General features: G+C 31.7%; 2 protein-coding genes across 5 annotated transcripts in view; one reads left to right on the top strand and one right to left on the bottom strand.

Moving 5' to 3' along the window:
• The first annotated feature begins 3,816 nt into the window (after positions 1–3,816).
• LOC127704627 (uncharacterized) lies at positions 3,817–10,652 on the top strand. 2 transcript variants are annotated; one of them, XM_052208751.1, is made up of 5 exons: positions 3,817–4,136; positions 6,250–6,306; positions 8,548–8,606; positions 9,080–9,159; positions 10,326–10,652. In XM_052208751.1, exons 1-5 carry the CDS (start codon positions 3,881–3,883, stop codon positions 10,360–10,362), a joined length of 489 nt encoding a protein of 162 aa, XP_052064711.1. In that variant the 5' UTR covers positions 3,817–3,880; the 3' UTR covers positions 10,363–10,652. The 2 variants fall into 2 exon arrangements, with proteins under 2 accessions (XP_052064711.1, XP_052064710.1); XM_052208750.1 differs by having other exon boundaries at positions 8,548–8,652.
• Positions 10,653–14,827: 4,175 nt separating this feature from the next.
• Positions 14,828–26,693, bottom strand: part of LOC127704224 (harmonin-like) — a 61,863-nt gene continuing 49,997 nt past the window's right edge. For 2 of the 3 annotated variants that reach the window (XM_052208179.1, XM_052208177.1), the window contains exons 16-19: positions 25,843–25,911; positions 25,170–25,238; positions 16,057–16,097; positions 14,828–15,030 (exon numbers count right to left, since the gene is read on the bottom strand). In XM_052208179.1, coding sequence (XP_052064139.1) covers positions 15,018–15,030; positions 16,057–16,097; positions 25,170–25,238; positions 25,843–25,911 — 192 coding nt within the window. In that variant the 3' untranslated portion in view covers positions 14,828–15,017. The remainder of the gene's footprint in view (positions 15,031–16,056; positions 16,098–25,169; positions 25,239–25,842; positions 25,912–26,693) is intronic. The other variant, XM_052208178.1, reaches the window with a different exon arrangement.

Here is a 26,693-nt window from a genome sequence, read left to right as displayed (position 1 = left end):
ATATTCAATTGGAATTTCAGCAACACACATGGATTTCAATAACACCTAAAGAGAAATAATGACATAGGAATAAAAAATATGCAAACGATTTGATTGTTAAATTGCAAATATTTATATTTTTGACAATACTCAAAACAATATCTTAAGATTTACAAAATATTTAGTTATCACTTTTAAATTATAATGAAATATTCAATATAAGTATATCATGCATATTGTTTACTGCATATTGATACACGTTATTCAAATCATCAGAGCAAATCATGTGAACTAACAGAAATGGGCCAATTCCATATCAAAGATAATTAAAGTACATGGAAGTTCAATGTCAAAATAATTATTTTTCTAAGGAATGTCTGTATTGGCGTATTTTTAGTTGGACATATTATGTACGAAAGGTTCCAGGAATATTTATTATGTAAGAGAAATTGCTGGAATAATAATAATGTAAGCGAAATGCCAAGAATAAGTTTATGTAGGAGAACTTTCTGAAATAATAATTATGTGATAGAAATTAAAGTGTCATGCATGCATAAAGTTTTATGTACAGATGATTACTATTTTAAATGCAATGTCTAGGTGTAATCAATCAGATGATATACAAGTATCTTTTATTATGACCGTCAAACATCTGTCTATTGTATACAAGTCATCATCGTAGGAACAAATTTTATAGGGCTTTATGTTTCAGGAAATTATTTAATGAAGAAGGAATAAATATTATACAATTTACGTACTAAAGAAGTCTACCATTTTGTTCCATATGGATTATATATATTGCGGAACAAATACATATATATATATAGTCACAAAATGGTGTGTTATGTCTCCACAGTAACAGCCGAAATGTTATGACGACCGATAAATGTTGGCATGATAACAAATCGAATAAGTATCCCAGTAATTCATAATCTTTATATTCATATGACATATTTTTAAGACGGCTTTCATGTGCATAGACATCCTTTAGTTTAATATTTCACTCTATAAGATCCCTAAAGTATTATGGATTTTTACTTCAGCATAAGAATAATATTTTGTACGTTGTAGATTTTACAAACTCCTTTATAAAGAATCAAAGTGGAAGAGTGTGTTGTCTAGTGCATGGTAGAAATATAAAAGCAGTCAACTATATTTGGGAACAGCGAACATTATTAGGTGAACACGTGCGTTTTATTGAAGCTGTCAAGAAAAATTATTCAGGAGCATCAGAACTAGTTTGTGTTGCCACACGTAAAAACTATCACTTGATTTCATGCCTGAACTTTAATATAAATCAAAATTTGACATATGATAGAGAAGGGGAGTACATATGTATTGCAGAAGTTTTCATCGAAAGAAGGAATCAGTCGATTAAAAAAACATCCTCCAAAGAGATAAAAAATATACAAGGTATTTTACAATGTCTAATCATGACTAAGAGAATAAAATACACGATAAAAACATCGCATAAGAAAATATTATATTGAAAGTAACATATTTTGGAAGTCACCTTGCCAGAAGATCGGTTATTTGGAGGAAGGAGAAAATAGAATTACAGATAAACACATTACACGAACTTGTAAAGTAAAAATAACTTCAAAACTTATCAACAAATAAAGTATGTTTTTTTAGTTTGTTTTCGGTATATGTAGTTGTACACAATCTTTCAGATTTTTTTTACTAAAAGATATGTTTTGTTGTTTAATTCTGTGATTTATTTTCTTTATCGTTCGTTCCTCTTTGTACTTTTTGTTATGTATTTAAAAATACCACTATTTTGTTCATCCTTTTACAAGATTCCGAGGCTAAAGACCATATGAAACCTAATTAGTGTCAATTATCGAAAACACTTGCAAAGATAACAACAATGCCATACTTACTGATATAATTGTGATGGATTTTGTAAGACATTTGACAAAATTACGCACACAATAGTACTGTCCAAGTGTAGCTTTTGAGGCATTGATTACAACACCTTGGAATAGATAAAAGTCCCCTCTCCCAGCACACACAAACAGTCATTATTGATGGTATTTAATCGGACAAAATTAATCATAATTTATCATCTGTTGGTTTCCAATGACGAAAAATGACAAAAAACAAACAGCAGTACCCAAAACACAACATAAAAAAATTAAAGACTGAGCAACTCGAACACCAACTAATACCGAGGGAAAGCAGGTGCCCCCGAATGGCGAGCAGGTCCTGATCTTCATGTGACGGGTTTCGCGTTACTATAAAAATACGTTAATAAGCTATATCGAATGATAAGGAAGCGGATTGTTAATTGACTCTTATCTTATACCTTAAGAGATCAACACTTTCGTAAACAATAGGTCGTGTAAATTTTCTTACCCTGAAACCTGACCAAATGTGAAAGTAAGGAATTTAATTGAAACACGTTTTTCATGACTAAGGATAGACAATACTGTTTCCAGTATAAACAAAACAAACTTTAAAAAAATAGAAAGCACAAAAGACAATATTTAAAATTAAAGCAACACGAACACGAAACTTAGGGTGATCGCAGTTGCTCCGTAAGTTTGAGTAAATCATGCTCCATATGTGGCACAGAAAAACAACAAACACATTACCTTTAGAATATTTGCAGATGACAGCATCATCTTCAAAACAAAACAAAACAAAAACAATGAAGACACACACAAATTTCCTTAAATTAGCAGCAAAATGGGAGAAGGGCTAATTAGTGCATGTTGTCACATTCAGATAAGTTATATATTAAGAAGATTGTATGCATATGCGGTATAGTGACATTAGTGCACTGTACATGCAAAGAGTGCTGAGCTATAAATAAGAGAAGCACATATTGTTTTCCAAAAGACTAGTTTAACTGCGCTAAATGTTTATGTGCCTACACAAATTCGAGAACCGACTTTGTTGGTCCTTTTGAAATAAAGAAAAATAAAAGTATATTTACACTTCCCAATTATATTTTTCCAAGATTCAGAAGGTCTTTCCGATTTCAATATTGATTTTTATTTTATTCTTTTGTCTTGCATATTTTTAATTTTTTAATGAAACTGCAAAACCTTAAATTATCGTCATGGAGATGTTGTCAGTAATATTAAAATATGAAGTAGAGAAAAATAAGAGATACTTTACTTCATTCTATTATGTAAATATACATCACAAGGATAACAAAAATTAACTACAATATGTCGTACTGTATAACAGACCACAACATGCATCACCACCCGTCTTATAAAACGCCGCAAAATCAAAGAGATATAATAACGGACATTTATGATCACTATACCTTGATTAAGTATAGGCAGGAAGCCAACAGAAGTTTACCGATGTTCAAATCTCATCAATCGTTGTAGTAATCAAGCAAGATAACAAACAAAAACCTAGGTTATCGAGTACACTCAAAAAGGAGGAAGCCCGTGTGTAGTGGCATTGTAAGCATCTCCGGCTACGCATGCATTATCCAACATGCGAATTCACAAACCTTCATCTTACATCTCAAGACCATAGATGAACATTGACACAACAAAAATGCACAATCCAGGTCTTTTTTGTTATATTCATTTGTAGCTCTTCATATGTTTCGATTCAGCTTTACGCGTTCCAGTGGCAGGTATATAAAAAGGGCTTCGGACGCATGAAATGTATAAAGTGTTGTTTTTATTTTCTTGTTTGTGTGTGTGTGTGTGTGTGTGTGTGTGTGTGTGTGTGTGTGTGTGTGTGTGTGTGTGTGGCTAATATTTAAACCACATAATATGTAGATTTCAATATTTCATAATGTTATTTTAATTGTAAATGATTCAACAAAAAACAGTTAAAAAGATTTCGATCGACATTTTCAGACCGTCCTATATGCGTTCAGGAGACCAGGACACAAAGAAGCATTCTTGGAACTTATATCAGGATCGGTATGAAATTTTACAGCAAGCCTAAATACTCAGCTCTATTTTTAAGCAAAAACATTAGTGAATTAAAATTTGGAGACGATTTTACTGTTTCCATAACAAATATTTCATTGGATGTATATAACGTTACTGTTATGGTCAGTGGATACGAAATAAAAATCAACATCACAGAATTCAGTGAGGAAGACATTGGAAATTATACTGTTGATATTACCAATGAGTTTGGTTATTCTAACTGTACAGTGCAGTTACTGTCTCTAGGTAATCAATAATTTCTTCTTTTGATATTTAGTCCTTTTTTTCATTTAAAGTATCAGATCAGTCTTATTAAATCATTTAATTGTAAAGCCTTGTCTGATGCATTAAAATTGTTTGCACTCATTTTGAAGCATTCAATTTGTATTTAAACAATAAGTATGTATGGATATTTATGAACTAGATATTGATATCCAGGTTTCGTAATAATCATTGAGGGTTTAAAGCAGTTATTGATAGCTAAGAAACTTTAACCCAAGACTGAATATATATGTAAATGTTCAATAAATACAAACATATTTTTGGTTAAGATGTTCTCTCTAATTATTTATAAAGAGTGTCTGTGCATGTGTCATCCAACTTTAACCTAAGACTGCAACTAAATGTTTTAAAACTGCAAAGAACACATCTGCATTTACCGTCACTTAACAAAAAATTAGAAAAATAAAAACAAACTGGATCTAAATGTTGATGACGCCGACAACGACTCAATGTACGATCGTTATGTGTCGTTGACGAGATGTTCCTCGCAAGCCAGTAATTATTTCTGCATTTGTGGTATAATTAACGATAAAGTGATAACTTTATAGGAATATTAACATTTCATGTTGATTGCTAGAGAAAAAAAAAACAATGTGTGTACATTGTATGAAGAAACTTATAAGAGACTGAAAACAGAACAAGAGCTTATCTCCCTGATTTTAAAGCTCGTAGAAATCAATTTTAAATATTATTACAAGTGTACAAAGATTATTTATTCCTACATTTGAATATTTACACTTATTATTTCATATGAAATATTGCTAGATGACAAATGACCAAAACCCATACGGTAAAACCAGCTACAAAAGGCCTTGACAAATCAATAGATACAACAATTTGCACAAAAAACCAACGGCCTTATTTATTATAAAACAATATACAAAAAAGATATAACTGACCCTGGCATAGGACAGACACATAAAATGATGTGACGGGATTCAAAAAGTTTGTAAGCCTACCCGTAACTTGTATCTATACAACATAAAACAAACTGTAAAAATCAGTTGGAAATGACTCGACTCAACGGTGCTGTACAAAGCACAAAAAATAACGGCTAATAAAAAATAAAAAGTGACAGTAGTTTTCCGATGTTCTAATAGTAAATTGTTCAAATCTTGTTCTCCCGGAATTTTTTTCTTTTTTAAAATCAGACATTTAATTTGATGTTCAATTCAAATCAACATGACCTAAAGACGTACATTGATTTAAAAACTATATGAAATATTGCCGTTTCTTTAATAAAGAGAAAGTATACCAGAACACTTTATGTTTATGCTATAATAATAAACAAATATATGTTTGAATAAAAATGAAGAGATGTGGTATGATTTCAAAAGAGGGACGAAAGATACCAGAGGGACAGTCAAACTCATAGATCGAAAACAAACTGACAACGTCATGGCCAAAAATAAAAAGACAAACAGACAAATAATAGTACAGATGACACAACATAGAAAACTAAAGACTAAGCAACACGAACCCCACCAAAAACTGGGGGTGATCTCAAGTGATCCGGAAGGGTAAGCAGATCCTGCTCCACATGTGGCACCCGTCGTGTTGCTTATGTTATTACAAATCCGGTAAATAGTCTAATTCGGTAAGTCAAATAAGACAACCACTCACCAGAGACCACATATTGTCGACGTCAATATCGGTATTTGTATCATAGTGTCAACACCATATCGATTTGATAAAATTATGTCCTCAAAACTGGGCTGATTGTTTACAAAATTGTAATGAATGAGACTTAAGGAAGCAGTTGTGTTTTGTTTCGTTTTTTGTAGACTTTTGTTCGTTTTTTCGTTGTTATTATTTTGTTATTTTGTCGGTCTCTCTTCGACATTTGAGTTTTGATTCTCTCTTTGATGTCTTCTGTCTCTTTTTTTATAATGATGTATAAAACTTTACATTATAGCAACAGTAAAAACTAGTATACCAGCTACGATAACACACGCATGTAATCAATGAAGAAAAGAAAAAAAAAACAATCATTAGTTGGCTGGTCAAATCAAATCAAAATGTCTTAATATCCGATTTAATTTATAATCAAGTTAGTATCTTATATTTTTTTCTGCAGGAAATGGCAATCCTCAACATAATCACACGGAGAAAGTTGTAATAGAGGACACGAAACGTAAGTTTTTATATCATTTATCAATTATTTCCGATATTTGCTGCATCATGTATAAACGGGAAAGTAGATTTAAAATACGATTAACATATATGTAAAAAGTAAACAAATCTAAATAATTATATTCGTATGTATACATCTCCATTATAACATTTAACGAAATTCAAATCATCAAGGCATTTTAGCTACATGATCTAATTATACGTCATTAAATATCTGGAATGATTTACATATGGTTAAGATTTAATAGCACCTTTTCCTTTACATCGGATGTGACCTTGAGAGGTCATACCGGTGTTATGTTGCCGCAAAAATTTCCTTGCCGTTTGACTGATAACCGAGAGTTATTAAGATGATCTGCTATATATATAACTGGTATACAAATATTAATATAATATATTAAAAAAAAACAGAGTATATTGATAACAAATGATTATATCACTACAATATAATAATTATTACGGTGAGGTTGAATTCTCTGTCATTTATTAATCATCCTCACAGGAACTTGTCTCAGAAAAAATATATCTATATACCTTAACCTAACTTTCAGGTAAAGAGATGTGATTTTTTTTCTGAGACAAGTGCTTGTGGCCATCCACCAGAACTTGCGGTCATCCGATGTTCAGTACTTCTGTACTTTGATTCTTAACTGGTATATTGATCCCCCTTCCCCTTACATGGAAAATTGAACCCTCTCTTCTTATACGTCATCCTTGTAATTTAAGATTTCATTTTCACTATTTTAATTGGATATAATGTAAAAGTTTCTTGAATGAAGAAACTATGTTCGAAAAGTTTTATAACATGTTTTTATGCCATGTTTTTATCCCCTACCTTGGAAATTGAACTCCTCCCCTAATAGGTCATTATTTGATTTGCAATAGCAAGTATACTGTTTATTCATGTATTTGCTCCGATGAAAGTCTTATAGGTGTTGTTTATATCGAGAAACAAGGGGTTTTAAAAATATCTTATCGATCGTTCCAAAGCGGACAAGTTCACCAGTGTGTGTAGCAAACCAGCCGAAAGTTAAACTTTATAGCAGGTTTGGTTCAATCGGAGTTATCTGGGTCAAAGTTAACCTTATGCAGGACTGTTTAAAATTTAAGTTAAACATAAGTAGCGGACCTGCCCAAAGTTTATGTTTTCGGTAGTAAAAAACAGTCCTATGAACAAGTCTGCTTTTTAGTTAACATGGTTTTGATCTTAGGACCGATCAAAGCAGTCTTTAAAACCTATTGCAGATTACTTTGGCCCGTCAAAATGTCTGGTAATCAAGTTAACTTATTGTACGGTTTTCACATCCACATCCATATGTACCTTGTTTCCAGCTACAAACAAATATATTCTGATATGTTGGTGGTTGAAATACAATGTAGCTGTATTATCTGCCAAAAATAAGTGTATCAATTTACAACTGAAATATTTTTTTTTTCTCAAATAATGAGATCCATTTTTCCATGAAATGGAATCCATCTAAACAATATAAATGTAACGGAATCAGTATTGTCTAAACCATTTACCGTTTAAAAAACTAATAAAAGATACCAGCCATATAATTTGGTGTGCCAGACTCGCGTTTTATCTTCATGAAACGTTTCAATGGCACTCGAATCAATACATTTGGAATGGTAAGTTCAATGCAAAGTTGAAAAAACTTTTAACCCTAATAAACCGAATAGTAGTTTTAAATATAACTACGCCATCTATGACTGAGGTAAAAATAAAACACCTTATATAATTAGTGTTTCAAATAATAGAATTAAAGCATGCTATAATTGCTTACATCCACTTCATTTGAACTTTGGTGGATAGTTGTCTCATTGGCAATCATACCACATCTCCTTATTTTTATATTATAACCATACACATACATTACATTTTATGTCAACTCAAAAGTGATGATCACTTAGTTGGTAATACCCTTGGGAAAGAAACGTCCATCATCAGCGGCATCGACCCAGTGGTTGAAAATCAACGAAAAAATATGTTTATGATTGGGAACGAAACAATGTGCATACAAACTTGATCAATGTTGTTGCTACACTAATGTTCAGAATCATAGCCAAGATAAAAAAAATATCACTGAGTTCTTTATTCTAAGGTTTATAAAAACAGTTAAAACGTGTTTAGACTGACTTCATCCTATACCTATAACTCTTTTGCTTGAAAGGTTACACAACTTATCATTCTTATTAGTAGTTTGAAATATTTTTTTTTTCTGAAAGATATATATTTCAGGGACAGAAGAAACCAAGCCTCTACAATGGTATATTGTGGCATGTGGATCGATCATAGTGGTATTGTTAGCAATGTCAGCACTACGATCTACATTTTTAAAAACGGGTAGAAATAATATATAGTTTCTCATACAAAACAATTATTGTGTTTTAAGTATAGGTAGTAATTTTTACTAAACTTTGGTCTATATCTCTCGAGACTGAAAGTAAAAAAAAATCCCGAAAGAAACATAATCAACGAAAAATTTTAGCGTGTGAAGCAGTCTTCGGTCAAATCTGTCCGAATGATTGTTGCTTACGTGTCAGTACAAATAAAAGAGAATTCCCATTATATGGTAGCAGCACTTTACAGTCCATGACTATGACTCTTTTTACTATGGCACTTGTGGTGATTCCCAGAAACAACCTAAAAATCAATATAATGATAATTTTACAAGCAAAACAAACTAATGTCATTTCAAACAATACCAATTCTTTCGAAATCATTAATATTTTACTACAACTTATTAAATATTTTGTAAAACTCTTTGTAGTTAATACCTGTTCAGAGCCAACGATTTGGAAGCCATGTTATCACAAAAGCACAGAGAAACAAGCAACTAGGAAACAAAGGGTATGCTCAATAATAGTTGTTTTTTTTCAAGTGATTACATAAAAGAGCATTTCAAGAAATTTCACTGCGATGCACAACCACCTAACAGTATCCTTATTTCTTAATTATTACATGTTCATGCATATTAAACTTCTCTTTTCCTTGGAAAAATCTATCTTAGCTATTAAACACCATATTTGAGTGTGAAAAAAAAATCATCTCTTAAATTAAAGCTTGTTTCTCTTTAGATCTAGATTGGTTTTCAATCCAACGGTTTGATACTACAAGTTATCTTGGTGTAATCAGGGGTGTACAAATACCGGTGTAATATTCCACGTACACCCTGATTACACCAAGATAACGAATTTATTTCTTATGAAGCGTACCAGGAAATTTGTTTATCCCGGGGTGAAAAAGGGTGGGGTGTTATTTACACCCGGGTAATTAACCTATCAGATTGCAGGATTCCTGCTGCATACGAAAAAAAGTAATTTACTCTTTGTTAAAGAGGTAATATTAAATAGTAATCTTCACAAGATATGTATAAAGTAAAATAACAAAAATACCGAACTCCGAGGAAAATTCAAAACGGAAAGTCCCTAATCATGCAAATGGCAAAATCAAAAGCTCAAACACATCAAACGAATGGATTACAACTGTCATATTCCTGACTTGTATGTATGCGTCTCTGTTTTTAAACACCAAAATTTCTACCGTATGACTATGCTCAGGGGTGGTATACTCAACAGATATTGGTATAATTTTGCCTGCAACTTCGGCATATAGAAACTTTAAATGAATGAAATTAATTTTGTTTTCCCACTAGAACCATATAGTTTGAATTTTCATTACAACGAATTCAGTATAACAATGATTATGTAGCATCAGTATACAGATTTTATCGTGCAACAATCAAATCCACAAAAATTTGCATGCATTTCAAAACGTAAAATTGATGAATTCTTACCATTTAATTTTCTGAGAATCGTATTTTCGACAACATCGAGTTCATTAATTCATTTCTATACAAGTACCCAAGCAAAATTAGTTAAATTGGAAAGAAACACCTAGAAACTTATTTGTTTTCCGATGGATGAAAGATCCAGACAGTCAAAAAACTATATACCTTTCTGATTCAATGTTTGAAAGTAATATATGAAAAATGTAAATCAAAAATACTTTTTCAGAGAGCTTACAGTGATCATTTCACGGAGGTTACTCTAAATCAATTACAAAATGGTGAACGAATACTGAGAATAGGACAGACCAATGAAATGAACGCCAGTGCTGAGAGCAACATTTGATTTGTTAGTTTTTGTTTTCTTAATGTTACGATTCGTCTTTTCAAGTATTGTTAAAAGTTGGAAATTGATCTTGATATCACTATCAGTTGATAAAAGAAAACGCACGATTTAGGACCAAATTGGCCCTGAAATGTATATACATGTAGGTCTTTAATTTGAAGAATAAAATTATACTGTTTCTACTTCTTTAGTAAAGCATTGCAGTTTTCATCCAAAACATTTCTGTTTTAGGGGGTTATATATGGTCGATTAAATATGAATGGCTAAATTACACAATAAGTCTCGCTTTTTTTCTCTCGCACATGCTGAGAAACAATAAAAAGCAAAACCCTCAGCTTAACAAATATTTATATACAATGTAGATGTTATACTCCTCTACTCATCGCGAATTTTTGAGACTTTTGTACTATATATGCTATAACAAAATGTCCCAGAAATATAATTAGTCCTGTTATTGCTTGTCCAGGTTTGACTTTACTTTAAGTCTTTTTATGTTTTATCATCTCTTTGACATTGTAGTCGGTTTTGGACTTTCAAATTTTTGCACACGAGCATCAATGAGGGAACCTCTGTTAGTTTTGTTTGTTTTTGTAGCAGTAAAGTGTTTCTGTTGTTCCTTTGTTTTCCTCTTATAGTTTATGTGTTTCCCTCGGTTTTGGTTTGTGACCCAGATGTGTTTTATTAGGCTTAAATCTGACAGAAAATAAAAACCCTTTATGATGTCGCAACAAATTCTAAAGCTTAATTTTACAGGGCGAAAGTGTTTTTAAGTTAACAAAAAGATCCAGGAGAAGGATGTATTGGCGCTATACCAAGTATCGAAGGCCTAGATTGCATGGAAGACAAAAACATACATAATTGTCTACTTAAGATTTATATAAACGAGAAAGGGGAGAAAGAATTAATTAATGAGTAATTGTTTCTACATTTTGTGACTTAATGTTTCTTCTGGAAATATTATAAGCCATCCAAGCCAAAACAAAAAAATAAAACAACTTAACAAAATTCCTTATCCGCATTCCGCAGTCTAGGGAATTAAGGCTTAAGAAAAAAAAAAACCCATCGTCAGACAAAATGTAGAATTCGTTACCACTATCTGAAATTTCAGCTTATCCCAATAGTCAGCAAATTCACATATCTCCTGCCCTTAAAATGATCCATCACTGCATATATCTATGATCATCAAAATCATAAGATATTATAATATTGATTGTATGGGGGGAAAACCTCATCAAGATCAAAAGTCTTATAATTATAATTTGGTAACCAGACTCGTGTTTTGTCTACATAAGATTCATTAGTGGTGCTCAGATCAAAACAGTTGGAAGGCCAAATTAATAAACAGCTGCGCCACAAGCGCATGATACGCCCGTCGTCTTGTTTGTGAGGTTCTATGCAATAATCATAAATCGTTTCTGAGATACGGCGCGACATGTGAAAACCCCCCTTTTTTATAAAAAAATCAATAACACTAAAATAAATTTTGAATCATCACCAAAAAGTATACAGATCTTTAGATTAATATAATTAAGAAGTGTGTAAAGTTTTAAGCAATAATCGTAAATCGTTTTTGAGATACGGCGCGACATGTGAAAACCCCCCTTTTTTTACAAAAAAACTCAATAACTCTAAAATAAAATTTTGAATCATCACCAAAAAGTATACAGATCTTTAGATTAATATAACTAAGAAGTATGTAAAGTTTTAAGCAATAATCATAAATCGTTTTTTGAGAACGGCGCGACATGTGAAAAAAAACTCCCAGTTTTAGTTACAAAGTCCCGTAACTCAAAAAGTTTTAATCTTATTTTCACCAAAAAGTATACAGATCATTTGACCATCATAAGAAACAACTGTTAAGTTTCATGAAATTTGGATATAAGTCGTTCTCAAATTTTGTGGTCGACAGACGGATGCGACATTTGTATACTATAATACGTCCCGTCAAAATTTTGACGGACGTATAAAAACAGTTAAATAGTATTGAAATATTGAAAACAACAAATTCCGAAAAGTTGTGCAAAATGCGGTTAAGGCTAACTATACAAGAGGCATCAAAACCTTAGCATTTCAAATAATTAAACATTTTATAAACAGTAAGTTCACTGATTTTTGTGTGGAAAATATATGAACAAATATCAAGTTTTTTTTAACTTATTAGATAGATTGATTGCTGGTGTCTAATGCCACTTTTATCACTCTTGAATATATAGTGTCAGTCAGTTTTTATGTGTTGTCTGTCCTTTGACATATGTGATTATTTATAGCCAATTGGTATCCAAATTTATTGACTAAGAAATATATATGGTATTTAAAAACTGATGTTTTATATCAACAACATTATCATCACAAGATGCAATATAGTTCTTCCCTTGTATATTTATTTAGAAGACAGTACCTTAGAACCAAAATATATCTTGCTATTAACATCATTTTTGCTGTAAATTGTATTATTAAAAAAACTTAACATTTGTCAAAAATCGAAATACCATGGCAATAAGTCTGGAAGGGAATCAGTAACATTGATAAGGTTTAGTAATATTGGCTATTTTCTAGATCTAGAATTGCTGATCATTTTTAATGTTTCTCTCGAGCATGTCAAGCTTGCATATTTCTCATGATAATTTATAAAACAGTAAAACATTGTCATGTTAGTATGGCAATAACTTCTATGCAGGGGGGGGGGGCCTCGGTGGCCGAGTGGTCTAAGTAGTTACTACTGTAATCACTAGCCAGTCAACACTGAGGTTGTGAGTTCGAACCCCGCTCGTGCGGGTGCACTCGACTCCAATCTTAATTGACTAGGATTGTCAGTTTTCCTATCGAAGGTCGGTGGTTTTCTCCGGGCGCTCCGGCTTCCTCCACCAATAAAAACTGGCCGCCACGAAATAGCCCAAAAGCGGTGCTTAAAAGTGGCGTTAAAACACCAAAAATCAAATCAAATCAAATCTATGCAGGGTATATTAAAGGTTTCAGTCATATTGGCACTTGTGTGAATCTTATACTTCTGATCTTATATGTCAGCCATATCAATTGTCTTTATCTTATAATAAAAAACTAAGAAAAAAAATGCTATAATTCATAAAATGCTGTCCTTGCCATTGCTTACAGGATAATTAATATAACTCCTATGCCACGATATTGACTTTCTAAGCATCTTTATCTCTCTCATATTTCCTGTATTTCACCATGGATTTTTTAAAAAGATATGAGACAAGTAATTGCATTTTATCCTAATGTTTTAATTAAGCTGTTGAGACTATGTTTGTTAATGAATTGAAACAAAGTTCTAGACCAATTATCTTAGACACCGTAGGAACCAATCATATTATCTAGACACTGTAAGAACCAATCATATTAAATTTGATATAAAATTTTATCTGAAGTTTCAGAATCTAAAACTTTGAGAGAGGTTTTGACAGACAACAGTGGCCAAATGATGGCAAAAGCTCTCCCGGCTCACAAGAAAACTGTTTTAAAAGCAGAAAACAAAGAAGTTTTATTTTGGAGAGTGTGACCATGCGTGAAGTTCATACGTGTAATATCATCCAGATCATTTGCACATAACAGACTTTAATGCAGGGAGAATTTATAAAAAGTGACATGTATATCTTGCATCAACTTATCATGATTTTTGTCTCGCTGCGACAAGTCGCAGAATCCAAGACATTGGGATTACTATCCAGTGCCGGATACATAAACTATTTGTATGAATGTTATATTTCTGAAATTAGTATGTATGTAGTGTATTGAATGATTGTAATGCGTGCATGTCCTACTGGCATATTTCATCTGACCTTGACCTAATTTTTATGGTTTATTGGTCAATGTAATTTTTTGTGTGATTTGGTTTATTTGTCAGATACTCTATGCAATAGGGCCACTATATTTGGTGGAGGGAATAATTGTAAGGTGTTCATGTCTGTCTGACAGGATTCATCTGTCCTTGACCTCATTTTCATGATTCATTGAACAATGTAAAGTGTTTGTGGTTGTATCTAGTTCTCATATACTTTAAGCAATAAGGCCGCTATTTTACTGTTGGGAATGATTGTAAGGTGTCTGTCCAGCAGGGTTCATCTGATCTTGACCTCAGGTTTATGGTTTATTAGTCAATGTTAAGTGTTCATGGTTATATTTGTTTCTCAGATACTTTAAGCATACATCAACTATATTTAGTGTATAGCATGATTGTAAGGTGTTCATGTCTGTCTGGCAGGATTCATCTGATCTTGACCTCATTTACACTGATCTTTGATAATGTTAAGTCTATGTGATACTTGTAGTAAAACCTTTATATTACACACTTTCAATCATGGTAAGTAAAGCAGGCAAGAAAGCTAAGTGTGTGCAACCTTGTTAAACATGTAATAATAAATCCAGTATTCCTGAATAGGTTTTTTTTTTATTATCAAATTTTGTTTTAACTAAATGGCACATCAATATATTTTTTTGTTTTCAATTGTAATACTCCATCACACTTGATGCTCTCCATATTAACAATGATCTGTTTATGGTTTCAAATAAGTTATCACAGAATAAACTGGTTGTTCTACTCCTAAATCATCTACTGTGTCAAAAGTAAGTGCTGAAATATAGAAATTAATTATAAACAACCAGTGCTTGTCTAAGTAGGATGTTTAAGTCCCAACGTAGCTGCCACACAAAATATTTCTATCATAAAAAATCAGTACAATATATTTTACATAAATCTGACCATTAGTATGCCAATTAACTTCCATGAACATCATTCAAAATTTAATCTCTTTAACTTTTTTTACAAACTTCTAAACAATCACCGTTGAGTTACTACATTTATCACTACATGAGCAAGTTATTGGTTACAAGTATATTTACAACAACAATACAAGTAGACAGGAGGTAAAGGCATTTATTTGTATGTGAACAAGATGTAAACTGTTTTAAACTGGCATAATGTGTGTATATGATGTTAAATAGTGAATAATAAACTTATATACCAAGCTACTAAAATACAAAGAAACTATTTAATGATAAGGTTATCTATTCTGATAGGACTTACAACTACTCCTGAAATTCTCTAGTACATAGCTGTATTAAATAAACAACATAATTTTGTAGCAGGTTTATCAAATTGTGCTTACTCACTAAAATAATCATTTGAAAAAAAACAGGTGAACATTTTTTTTGGATGTGCAATCCCTAATTTATACCAATTTCCTGTTTTTGCATATCTTTTTGGGATGAAATCCAGTAGAAACAAAATCATGTGTCCATAGGATACCATAACTAGGATCATCATATTTTCATTTCCATAAAGAACTAAAATCTAGGTCAATACCCTACCTTGGTATATATTTTCAAAATTCGTAAAGGGTTCCACGGAACCCTGTATCTCGTCTATGATTGCTGCTGTCAGTAATGGTGTAAATTTGACTTAAAAAGAGTCCATTTGTCAGTAAAATTTAGTAAAAATAGTTTAAACTATAATTTAAACCTGATCCTGAATGTACAAAAGTTTTGATGCACAGACTGCAAACCATAATGTGGCTATCTTGGGCAGGCACATGACTATGTGAGCCTCTTGGAACCTTCATGACAGGATTACAAAAGTACATTAAAGTTATTAACTTACCTGACATCAGATGTATTATTTCTATCAGATCCTTGTAGTCCCTGTTAAAAGAAAAGAAATTAACCAATTATAAGCATGCTTATACAAGATTTCCTATGTTAATCTCTTCAGTGTTTCATATGATGAGAAGCTTTTAAAATTTAAACTATTTTGTTATGCAGGGGTCTTTTATAGCATACAAGTATGGGTTTTGCTCATAAATGAAAGCCACATTGTTCAAATCCTCATCCTTAGGTATCTCGTTAATAGACGTCTCATTGGCATTCATACCTAATTTCCTTATTTTTACATTAAATGTGTATTTTTTCCAAATATATAAATTTTAAAAAGGAAAAAAAACACAACCATCTTTCTTTTTTTGTGCCCTCTTTCACATGTTTGTTCAAACAAATGGTCAACCTGTTTGAAGCTGCACTGTGCATGTTATTTATTGTGTGTCTTACTTTTATGACATATGGTCACGAGGGAAATAGGTGGAGGGTTGTCTGCATGTAAAACTGGTTAAACCCAACAACAGTTTGTGCCGTTACCAAATCAGATTCATACATTTAGGTCTATTATTGGGCAGCTGTCAGGTGTTGGTGGTTATTATGGTCTGTTGTACTGTCTTATAACTCATATATATGCATATCTACATGTCAATTTTTCATTTGATGGTATATAGTATCTAATGAACAAAAATGCAAATGTTTGGGTTAAGAATAATAGGGGTAAAACACATTTTTTCTAGAGGTTATTGATGTGTAAACTGGATTGCTGACTCACAATCTTTACATTTTATGTTTGAGAGTTAATCACTCCAGCTTACATATCAATAACCTCTTGAAAAAATGTGTTTAATCCTATAATATTTTTGGTGTTTCAGCTAACTTTATATATAATTGACTAAATAAACAATTATTTTTCAATTTCAAATGTCATTTCACATTAGATGGGACTATATAAGCAAGTGGTCCAAGGACACAGCTATCGTCCTTTAATTTCCGTTGTCTACAAATATAGTCCCTAGTGTATACATTGCATATTTTGTTCATACAATTTCCAAATTTATTTCTTTATATTTTAAGCATTATGGCACGTTTAAATTCCACAACAAATTTCTGCTAAAGTCCATAACGCCGTTAAAGTCCACAAACTTTCCGCTAAAGTCCACAAAATGACCTCCGCTAAAGTCCACAAAAAAACACAGTTTAAGTCCACAATAACAAGTTCCGCTAAAGTCCACAAAAAACACCGTTAAAGTCCACACTATATGTTTTTAATTAAAAACACAATTCGTTTTTTTTTTATCCCGGTTGTAATAATAAAAAGCATGAAATTTTGTTCTTGGTAGTTATTTCTTATCAGCTTGAATTATATGTTTGATAAATTAAAGATTACAGTATCTGTAGAAGATTTTGATCCCCATAAATTTGATCTTTGTATTGTGATTTTCAGTGAATCAAAGATGCAACATTTCTGAAAAGTTATATAGCTATATTTTGATTTCAAACAGCAGCCAAAACGGTCCATAAATTTCAAAGATAGACTTTAAACCATAATGTTCTTGTTTGAAATCAAAATAATAATAAATAAAAACAAGAATGTGTCCATAGTACAAGGATGCCCACTCGCACTATCATTTTCTATGTTCAGTGGACCATGAAATTGGGGTCAAAACTCTAATTTGGCATTAAAATTAGAAAGATCATATCATAGGGAACATGTGTACTAAGTTTCAAGCTGATTGGACTTCAACTTCATCAAAAACTACCTTGACCAAAAACTTTAACCTGAATCGTAGGTGGGGCATAAAAATCCACACATGCATTTTGTGGTGCTAAGCAGATTCCGATCACTCATTGGTTTGCATGTTTGTTTGGTTTCCAACAAGGAAAAGGTATTTGTTTCAGAATGTGTTCAAAATGAATTGAAAAAGTTATACGTGGATGCTGTTCTGCATTGTGTATTACCCATGATGAGTATTAAAGATTTTATTTCGACAATGCTACATGTATATGTTGTAGGTCACTGTAAAAACAATTTGAAGATGAAAAATTTGATCAAAACACTCCTAATGGAAATTAGTTGAGCTTGCATAAACTAGGTTTCAGATTCAGATGAGAAAATCATCAGACTATAATACCTTGCACTTGTAGAGTACTTTACACAAGACCTTTGAACACCAACTTTACTTCCGCTTTACCATTTAATAGGTCGAATGATGATCTGAGTAACCTGGTAGGCAAAACTGTTCAATTGACAACACTAAAATAAACATTTTACCCTGATTTCAAGTTTGTAAGGAAAGAGGAAACAAATCAAAGTGGCTTCTCGTGTCTTAGTTTCATCCATTGATTTGTCTGGTATCAAGGATAGGAAAGGCGATCAACATTATTTTCGTATTTTGGATTTATGAGAATTGATAATAAACAAAAAAGTGAGAAATGAACATTAAAATTTAATAAACGACAGGAAATTCTGTGCAACATATACATATCTAAATAAAAATTATTAAAACAAGAGGATCATGTGATCTTAAGATTGTATCGCTCACTTGACCTAAATAAGCTCATTGCTGGTTTTAAGGAAACACATAGTTTAAGCTTTTTCTATGAAAGCGTATTCTAAACTTTGGCCTCTAGTGCTCGATCCCCATGGACAAGCATTTCTTTAAACTAAAATCTTCACGCCCGCCCTACTGAAGATTCGTGCAAAAACTTTAAATAAATAATCTTTTGAAGAATTGTCCTTTTTTCAGGAATGGTGGCCATCTTGGTCGTCTCACGGGGCCATAGGGACCATTCTATCAAAGGGTGGTCCAAATTGGCCTATTGGTTTCATCGAATATATTTTGAAAGAGGAGCACAAGAGGACCATCCTCACAGATTTTTTTTTCAGAAGAGAAGACTAAAATGCGAAAAAATTACTACAAACGGATGATCGAACGTTGACAATGACAATCGCTCAGTGGTAGCAAAAGCTCACATGTAAGCAAAAAGAAAACAAATTAAATTTAAGTCCATCGAAACAAAATACAATTGGTAGTTAACCAGGCACAATTTTGAAAAGGCAGCATTCATGGAGCATTATACCAAAGTTTGGTCTATAATGAACAAAAAATTTTCACAGGAGGAGATATGTGTATTGTGGACGAACAAACGACGGATATAGTAATGGCAATAGCTTACATGACCAACAAGGTCATGTACTTGACTTGGCTTTCAACAGTACAATGATGGCTTCAATATAACCCTTTACTCATAATCTAATACCAAAATCTACATCTTTTAGACCCTGTACCCTAGGCCTACACATTCTCAGTCAAACAATCATGTACTTCACTGGAGATTGTGGAACAAGGTTAAATCAAAATTAAATTAAATGTACAAATACTCAGAATTCTTATCTAACTATTTCATTAGTTTAACAATCAAACACTGCCTTTTATAATAACTAGTAATTAACTAACAGAAAGAAATTCTGCATTTAATAAATGAAAATATAACTTCTTCCTCTTATTGTAAAAATCAATATAACTTTATAATATATAACAATTTATATACAAGTTTTTTAAATTTTTTAGTAGTTTACCTACTAATTATATCAAATGTTAATCTCTTGCTATGTACAGATGTTCCAGACCATATGCCCATTTGGACCATACGCGTTATTTTAAGAAATTGGTCAAATTTAGAATTAATAAGAAAAGTTGTAATTGAAATAAAAAATTATTTTAACTAAATACAAAAGTCACACTACATTGTAACTTAATCTGTAAATCTCCTGTATTAAGCATATCAGTAATACATTAAATTGAGTTAAAATGCTCACTGAAATTAAAGTTATCGGAAGTAAATCATTTGTAAATATAATGTTGGAAGATAAGTTTTTACAATATTTAGAAACTTTACTACAAAAACCGTCAAACCAGCTGTTTACTCGTGAAAAGACAGATAGAATTAAAATTGTTTTGATAAATGAAAAAAAGTATAGCTTTGTTACTGTAGGAATGCCAGTTGATGATAAGGCATCGTATTGATTGTTGATAGAGCATCATATTCAGATATAATTCAATAGATATTTAATTCCAATTGATTGATTTGGTAAACTATATAAAAGTCGAAAAAATAGCTGGAGGGGAGGGAAGGATACATCATCTTGACTCCATGTCCCTGTGCTTATATTTAGTAACAATTTAATTAAATCTAGCAAAATCGTTTCATATGTCGAATTTCTTGTATCATTTAAAAAAGAGCACCTGAGATCACCCCCAGTTTTCATTTATCAAAACATTTTTAATCCTATCCAGAGTACCTGAGATCACCTCCAGTTTTTGGTGTGGTTCGTGTTGCTTAGTCTGTAATTTTCTATGTTGTGGTTTGTGTACTATTTTTTTGTCTGTTGGTTTTTTTCTTTTTTAGCTATGGCGTTGTCAGTTCATTTTCGACTTATGAGTTTGAATGTCCCTCTGGTATCTTTCGCCTCTCTTGTACGTGCTCACGTCTCTTATCATCAACATAAAAAAAAACATTATAAATAACATGTCACGATACTTTTGATATGTACATTTAATAGTTACATCAAAAAGTGATTATATACAAAGAATAAAAAAAAAGGTCATGTGTCCCCACAACGACAGTACTTGTTCCGTTCAGACACTCTAAAAGAAGAATGCAGTAATTATGTATTAACTAACGAATGTACTATGGCTAGATAACTTTTCAGAAATGTTGTCCAAATTGGCCTGTTTGGTTCACTGATCTGATCATCACAATACAAAGATCCAATTAATGGAACAAAATATTCTACAGATACTGTAATTTTTTTCATTTATCAAACATATAATTCAAACTGATTAAAAATAACTACCAAGAACAAAAGTCCATGGTTAGTCACTGTGCTTAAACGGCTGTGGGTAACTTAAGTTAAGTTACCCACAGACCAAGATGGCGGTCTCTAAACTCGTTGATATATGATTGATACAAAATCTACTTTTTGCGACGTTTTTCATGCACTATGTAAATATTTATAGGATTCTTGAATAAAGAAATCACTTACCATTACCATAAATTTGCTAATTTTGAGTTCATTTTAATGCAAGGCCAACTTTAAGAAATGTAGAAGATGTCCGTAACTTTATGGTCAAAACTAATCAGACTGTCCGTAACTTTATTTTCGAATGTGGGTAACTTTTGTTTTCAAAATTGTAAGATTGATAATTTCAACAATTAAAGGACAATAAACACTATCAAATCCTGTATTTATTACCTAGTTTTATACTATTACGATATGCGTCAAAATAACCAAGAGAAAAGAGAACATAGCTGTAAAAAATCAGACCCGAGTTTTACGGATTTACCGTTGTTTTTTTCAATTTATTCCCGATTTTCTGATAATATGTTGATAGATTAATCCAGTAAACCTGGTTAGCAGCATCCAAAGTATACTTTGCAGAGTGTTCACATAAAACAAGATCTGATGGTACGGCGAAATTTATCTTGCATCTTCTGGCTTTATAGATTGTTTACTGTTGAGTCCTTGGCCCTTTAGCCGCGGGCAAAATTGATACCTTTTCCTTTAAATAATTTCCGAATTGTTAGCCAAAAAAGTATGGTCTCCACTATACCTAGTGTTATGAAAAAAATGCGAACATCTTAAAGTAAATGGAAAGCTATATTGTTGAACAGGTGTCCGTTTATAACAGCAATTAAGGTAGATTTAAAATCTTCTAAACGTTTCATTGACCTCAGGGATTCAATAGCACTTGGTACCAAAGCGTAAATATCTTTTTCAGGGGTCTGGACAGCTCTGTCTATGTATTTCCGCTCAGGATTGACATCTGAACTTGTTCTCTTAAAGGTGATTTTCGTATATTCACTTTTAATGTATGGTTTAAAGCCTTGACACAATCTTATCAAGAAAAAGTTTTCATATTTATTTAAATGGTCTTTTGAAAAATCTCATTACAAATTTATTGCTGTTACTCGTTTAAAGCCTTTTTCTGTAACCAAAAAGGAAAGTATGCTAGATGCACTTTCTGGAAATGTGAAGATATGATTGAAACTTTAAATTTTCTCCTGGACAACATATAGGTACGTTTCGGCGATAAAGTGTATCGACAAGTAGTAGGCATTCCTATGGGCACTAACTGCGCCCCTTTAATAGCAGATTTATTCCTGTATTGCTATGAATCTCAGTTTATGACCAAACTCAGTAAAGACACGTCATTGTTACATTTGGTTGATACATTCAACAATACCTTCCGTTATCTAAATGATATTTTTTCGTTAAATAATCCAGAGTTCTCTAAATATATTACCGAAATTTACCCAAGAACTTACTTTAACTAAATAAACAGCAGTAGTTGTCCTTTTCTAGATTTGGACATTTCTATCTCTAAAGGAAAACTCCATACTAAAATTTACGACAAAAGAGACGACTTTTCATTCCCTATTGTTAATTTTCCTTTTTTAAACGGCGATGTTTTCCTTTGGCTCCATCATACGGTGTTTATATATCCCAACTCGTTCGTTATGCCCGTGTGTGTAGTGATGTCATAGATTTCTGGTAAATTATTAAGTCAGGGATTTCGCTACCATAAATTACGTAAAACTTTTACTAAATTCTTTCATAGATACAAAGATTTGATTAGTAAATTTGGCTGTACCTGTAGAAAACTGATTATAAATGGTATTTCACATCCTAATATTTTATTATTAGTAAAGGTTATCTTACCAGTGTTGTAATTAGATCTTTGAATATAGTTTACATTGGCACTAATACCGATTTTGTCATCAGCAAATTAAAACATAACTAAATTTGTATTCTTTTCAAACGGGATGTATAAAGACACACCCACGTTCATTTTGATCTATAAAGAGGTTAACTCCTAACTTTTGGCATTGCACAAGTCCTGTCTTCTTTGACTGTCCATGACGTTAAAATACTAAATTCCTGGGGTGTGTTTTAGTTGATTTTGGTCTCTGATGCATGTTTTTTTTTATTATTAATTGTTTTTGGCTTTTAAAACTAGCTGCCAGTAACTGCGAGTACTCTCAAATCGTACTTTCTTGTTTGTGACCTGTTGATACTAATTGTAATGCTTTTTTGTGATTTAATGTTATTTAGGGTTATATCTGGTCTATATACCAGCTTTGATAAGTGTTTGGTATTACTATAAATTTTCACTTCTTCATACTATGAACATCAAAATTATTTATTTTGTAAAAATATTTCATTTCTCTATCTGAACTGTACAAGTATGCCTAACAACAAAATTATTTTATTTACTTGTGTTTAAAGTAATTGCAAATGGCTGATATTTTTGTTCAAGTATATTGTTTTTCTTAGATTGTTTAACATTTCACAGCGGTATAACATGTTACTTTAATTATTCTTCCCTTAGTTTATTTATTTTGTATTTGCATTGTATCATAGATCAAATTTATTTGTTCAGTGTATGTTCACCGGTGTCTTTTGATTGAGTTAAGCCATTTAGATTGATATTTTATAGTGTGTTTTTCTATGTTGTGATGTTACACTATTGTTTCAGATAAGGGTGAAGGTTTGGTACCATTAAAACGTTTAAACCCGCTGCAATTGTTTGCACCTGTCCTAAGTCAGGAATCTGATGTTCAGTAGTTGTCGTTTGTTGATGTGGTTCATAAGTGTTTCTCGTTTTTTTATGTAGATTAGACCGTTGGTTTTCCTGTTTGAATGGTTTTACACTAGTAATTTTTGGGGCCCTTTATAGCTTGCTGTTCGGTGTGAGCCAAGGCTCCGTGTTGAAGACCGTACTTTGATCTATAATGGTTTACTTTTATAAATTTTGACTTGGATGGAGGGTTGTCTCATTGGCACTCATTCCACATCTTCTTATATCTATTGAGCAATTTGATCTGAAATTTGTGATATCTGCAGTGGGAAGTGGTGAGATTTATAAGCTGCATGTTCTGATTTTTCGTCCAAAACTAGTTTCCTTATGCTAAATTTTGAAGTTCCATTGTGTTGGCTGATTGAATGATAAACATGGTATCTATGTCACTAGATAAACTAACACATGTAATTTAAAAAAAAATTTCGAGTTTATTAGCTGGGTACAATACCAGAAATCATGGTATTCACAAAAGAATTATATCATACTAGAAATCTACTTTATTTTTGATTATATATTCGATGCAATTTCTATAATATGTTTAATTATTACATCCATGCACGAATATCGATTCTTTGAAAGTTACAGCTGGGACTATTATACTATAATATATTATGTCCCAGGCTACGGACATCATGTTAAAGTTACGGCCATCCCGTTAAAGTTACGAACATCCCTTTTTGTATAATGAAAAAAGTTACGGACAAGTTATTTTCAAGTTACGGACATCCTAAGTGTTTTCGAAAATCGTAATGTGATCGTTTATTTTGCAGTATTTAATCATCTTTTATGTTTAGGTGTTTCCCTAAAAGATTGATACAACTTTTTAATTACTGAACATTTGTGTTGTTTTCATTGTATTGTTATTAAATAGGAGAGAAGTTTCTTACCGAAGCCAGGCGGCTCCATCTTGGGCTGTGGGTAACTTAAGTTACCCACAGCCGTTTAAGCACAGTGTTTAGTGGAACTTGTTATTGTGGACTTTTTAGATGAGTTGTGGACTTTAACGGTGCTACAAAGCATGAATTATTTAGTAGGGGAATGAAAGTACATGTTAAAAAAATTTGGGTGATGAATTTCTATGTAAAGTAGTGATTTGGTCCAGTTAAAAAAGGTCAAAAATAAATATGCCTGAAGCTGTTAAACTAAAGACCCCTTTAACATAGAATTGTCCATATTATGAGTTAGAGCTGGCAGACTATTCTATAATTTTGATATCATTTGTCCCAAGAGAGAGCAGGTGCAATTTTTTTAATTTGAATTTATTGTCTAAAAGAAATGCATTACGAAAATAACTGTGTTCTAGGGCCAAGTACCATTAACAAAAAATACAGAACCAGTGGTTTCAAAAAGAAAATTACAGAACCAGTGGTTTCAAAAAGAAAAACACAAAACCAGTGGTTTCAAAAAGAAAAATACACATCTTTTTTTTATCCGAACTGAGCATCATTTAAACAAAAAATTTTAAAATTTGTACCTGAGGATTTCCAAGCAAACCATAACTTGTTTTCTTCAGAGGACCTCCTCGACCAGACAAAATTTCATCCTGAAAGTAAAAATGTAATATCTTAGCTTTTGTAACATCAATCTGATTTTGTAAAAGGAAGGGGTATGGTAAGGGCCCCTTAAATTGCAGAAATAGTGAACTACTTCCAGCCTTTCAAAACTATGTTAATCATGTTGATAAATGAACAGGTAATTATTTATCTTGAAACATTATTAGTGCAGATAGGTCACTTGTGATGGCACTATGATGTCATAAAGATATCAAAATTTAAGTGTTTGACCTAAAATGGCCATTTCACTCATAGTGTTTGGTCAAAATACAAAAATGTATATATGAGCAACAGCTTTCCACAAAAAGCTATTTTACTCATATTAACAACTTATAGCAAAGAACCCCAAATGGTAAGTACTAATTTTAATGAGCAAGATTACCAATGCAATCTTTTTTCACCTTTATGATAATCCTAAAATTTATACTGTTACTTTCTAAATACTCAAACCCCTCCTTATGGTATTGCACTAAACTAATTTTTTTATCTCCTTTGTTTCCTTGGTGATTTAATTTATTATCCCCAAAATATCATTTTGAACTGGTAATATAAATTTTCTGAAAGAAATTATTTTACAAGATTTGTATTACCCACCTCTTTCTTGTGTTTTTTAAACAATGACTTTGGCTGCCAAAGTTTAGAAAACGTTTTCACAAATCCACTCTGTTCATGATAGCATACAAAAATGTCAATATAGAATATAAACTTTACAAACTAATTCAGTCCAATAATTTAATACCTGATATGATGAAATAAGTTGTCAAAACATATTTTTAAAACAAAAATGTTAACGGCCAAAGTTAAAAGTTACTTTTGAGAAGAAATTTGTGAACTAAGATATAAAGTGCTCCTCATTTATAATATCTGAGGAAGAGACTTTATCTGATCCTTAGAGCAAGAAGTGGGAAACATTGACTGGCTGATATATATGGTATCTTATAAATATCTTATTATTTATCCAAACTATGTACCAAATTAAAATAAAATTCTTAAACGTAGACTTAATAATGACCACTGAAGCATAAACCTTATATATTCCATGTTGAATTGCTGTGAAATGGATCTTCAACAAATTGACCTAAAAAGAGATAAGGGTATTCCTCTAATCATTTGTTTCCATGATGCCAATCGGATTCCAATCCCAAGTAAGGTTCTTCGGTAATTTATCATCAGGAAACAAAATTGACTGACTGGCAGACTTACAGACAAGTAAAAAAAACTATATATCCCTGATACTTTGTAGCATTTGTATAATAAATATAAATATCAAAAGCTTATTATCTTTCAGCAAAAATTCATTCATATTATAAATATGCTCAGGAATACTGCTTTGCCTCCAATTCTTCCAATACCCTTTTGTACAAATTATTACCATTCTTAACTTTTATCGCAAAGCATCCAAACTTTTGTTAGAATTTACAAATAAAATTACTATTTATACCAAG

The sequence above is a fragment of the Mytilus californianus genome, unplaced genomic scaffold, assembly GCF_021869535.1.
Source record: "Mytilus californianus isolate M0D057914Y unplaced genomic scaffold, xbMytCali1.0.p SCAF_6, whole genome shotgun sequence".
NCBI lineage: Eukaryota > Metazoa > Mollusca > Bivalvia > Mytilida > Mytilidae > Mytilus > Mytilus californianus.
Note: the sequence above shows the minus strand (reverse complement) of the source record. Positions and strands in the feature narration are given on the sequence as shown.

Coding starts and splice junctions, on each gene's coding strand:
- LOC127704627 (XM_052208750.1), top strand. CDS start 3,881: ATGAAATTTTACAGCAAGCCTAAATACTCAGCTCTATTTTTAAGCAAA. Junction 6,307..8,547: donor TGTAATAGAGGACACGAAAC/GTAAGTTTTTAT, acceptor TATATATTTCAG/GGACAGAAGAAACCAAGCCT. Junction 9,160..10,325: donor AAGCAACTAGGAAACAAAGG/GTATGCTCAATA, acceptor ATACTTTTTCAG/AGAGCTTACAGTGATCATTT.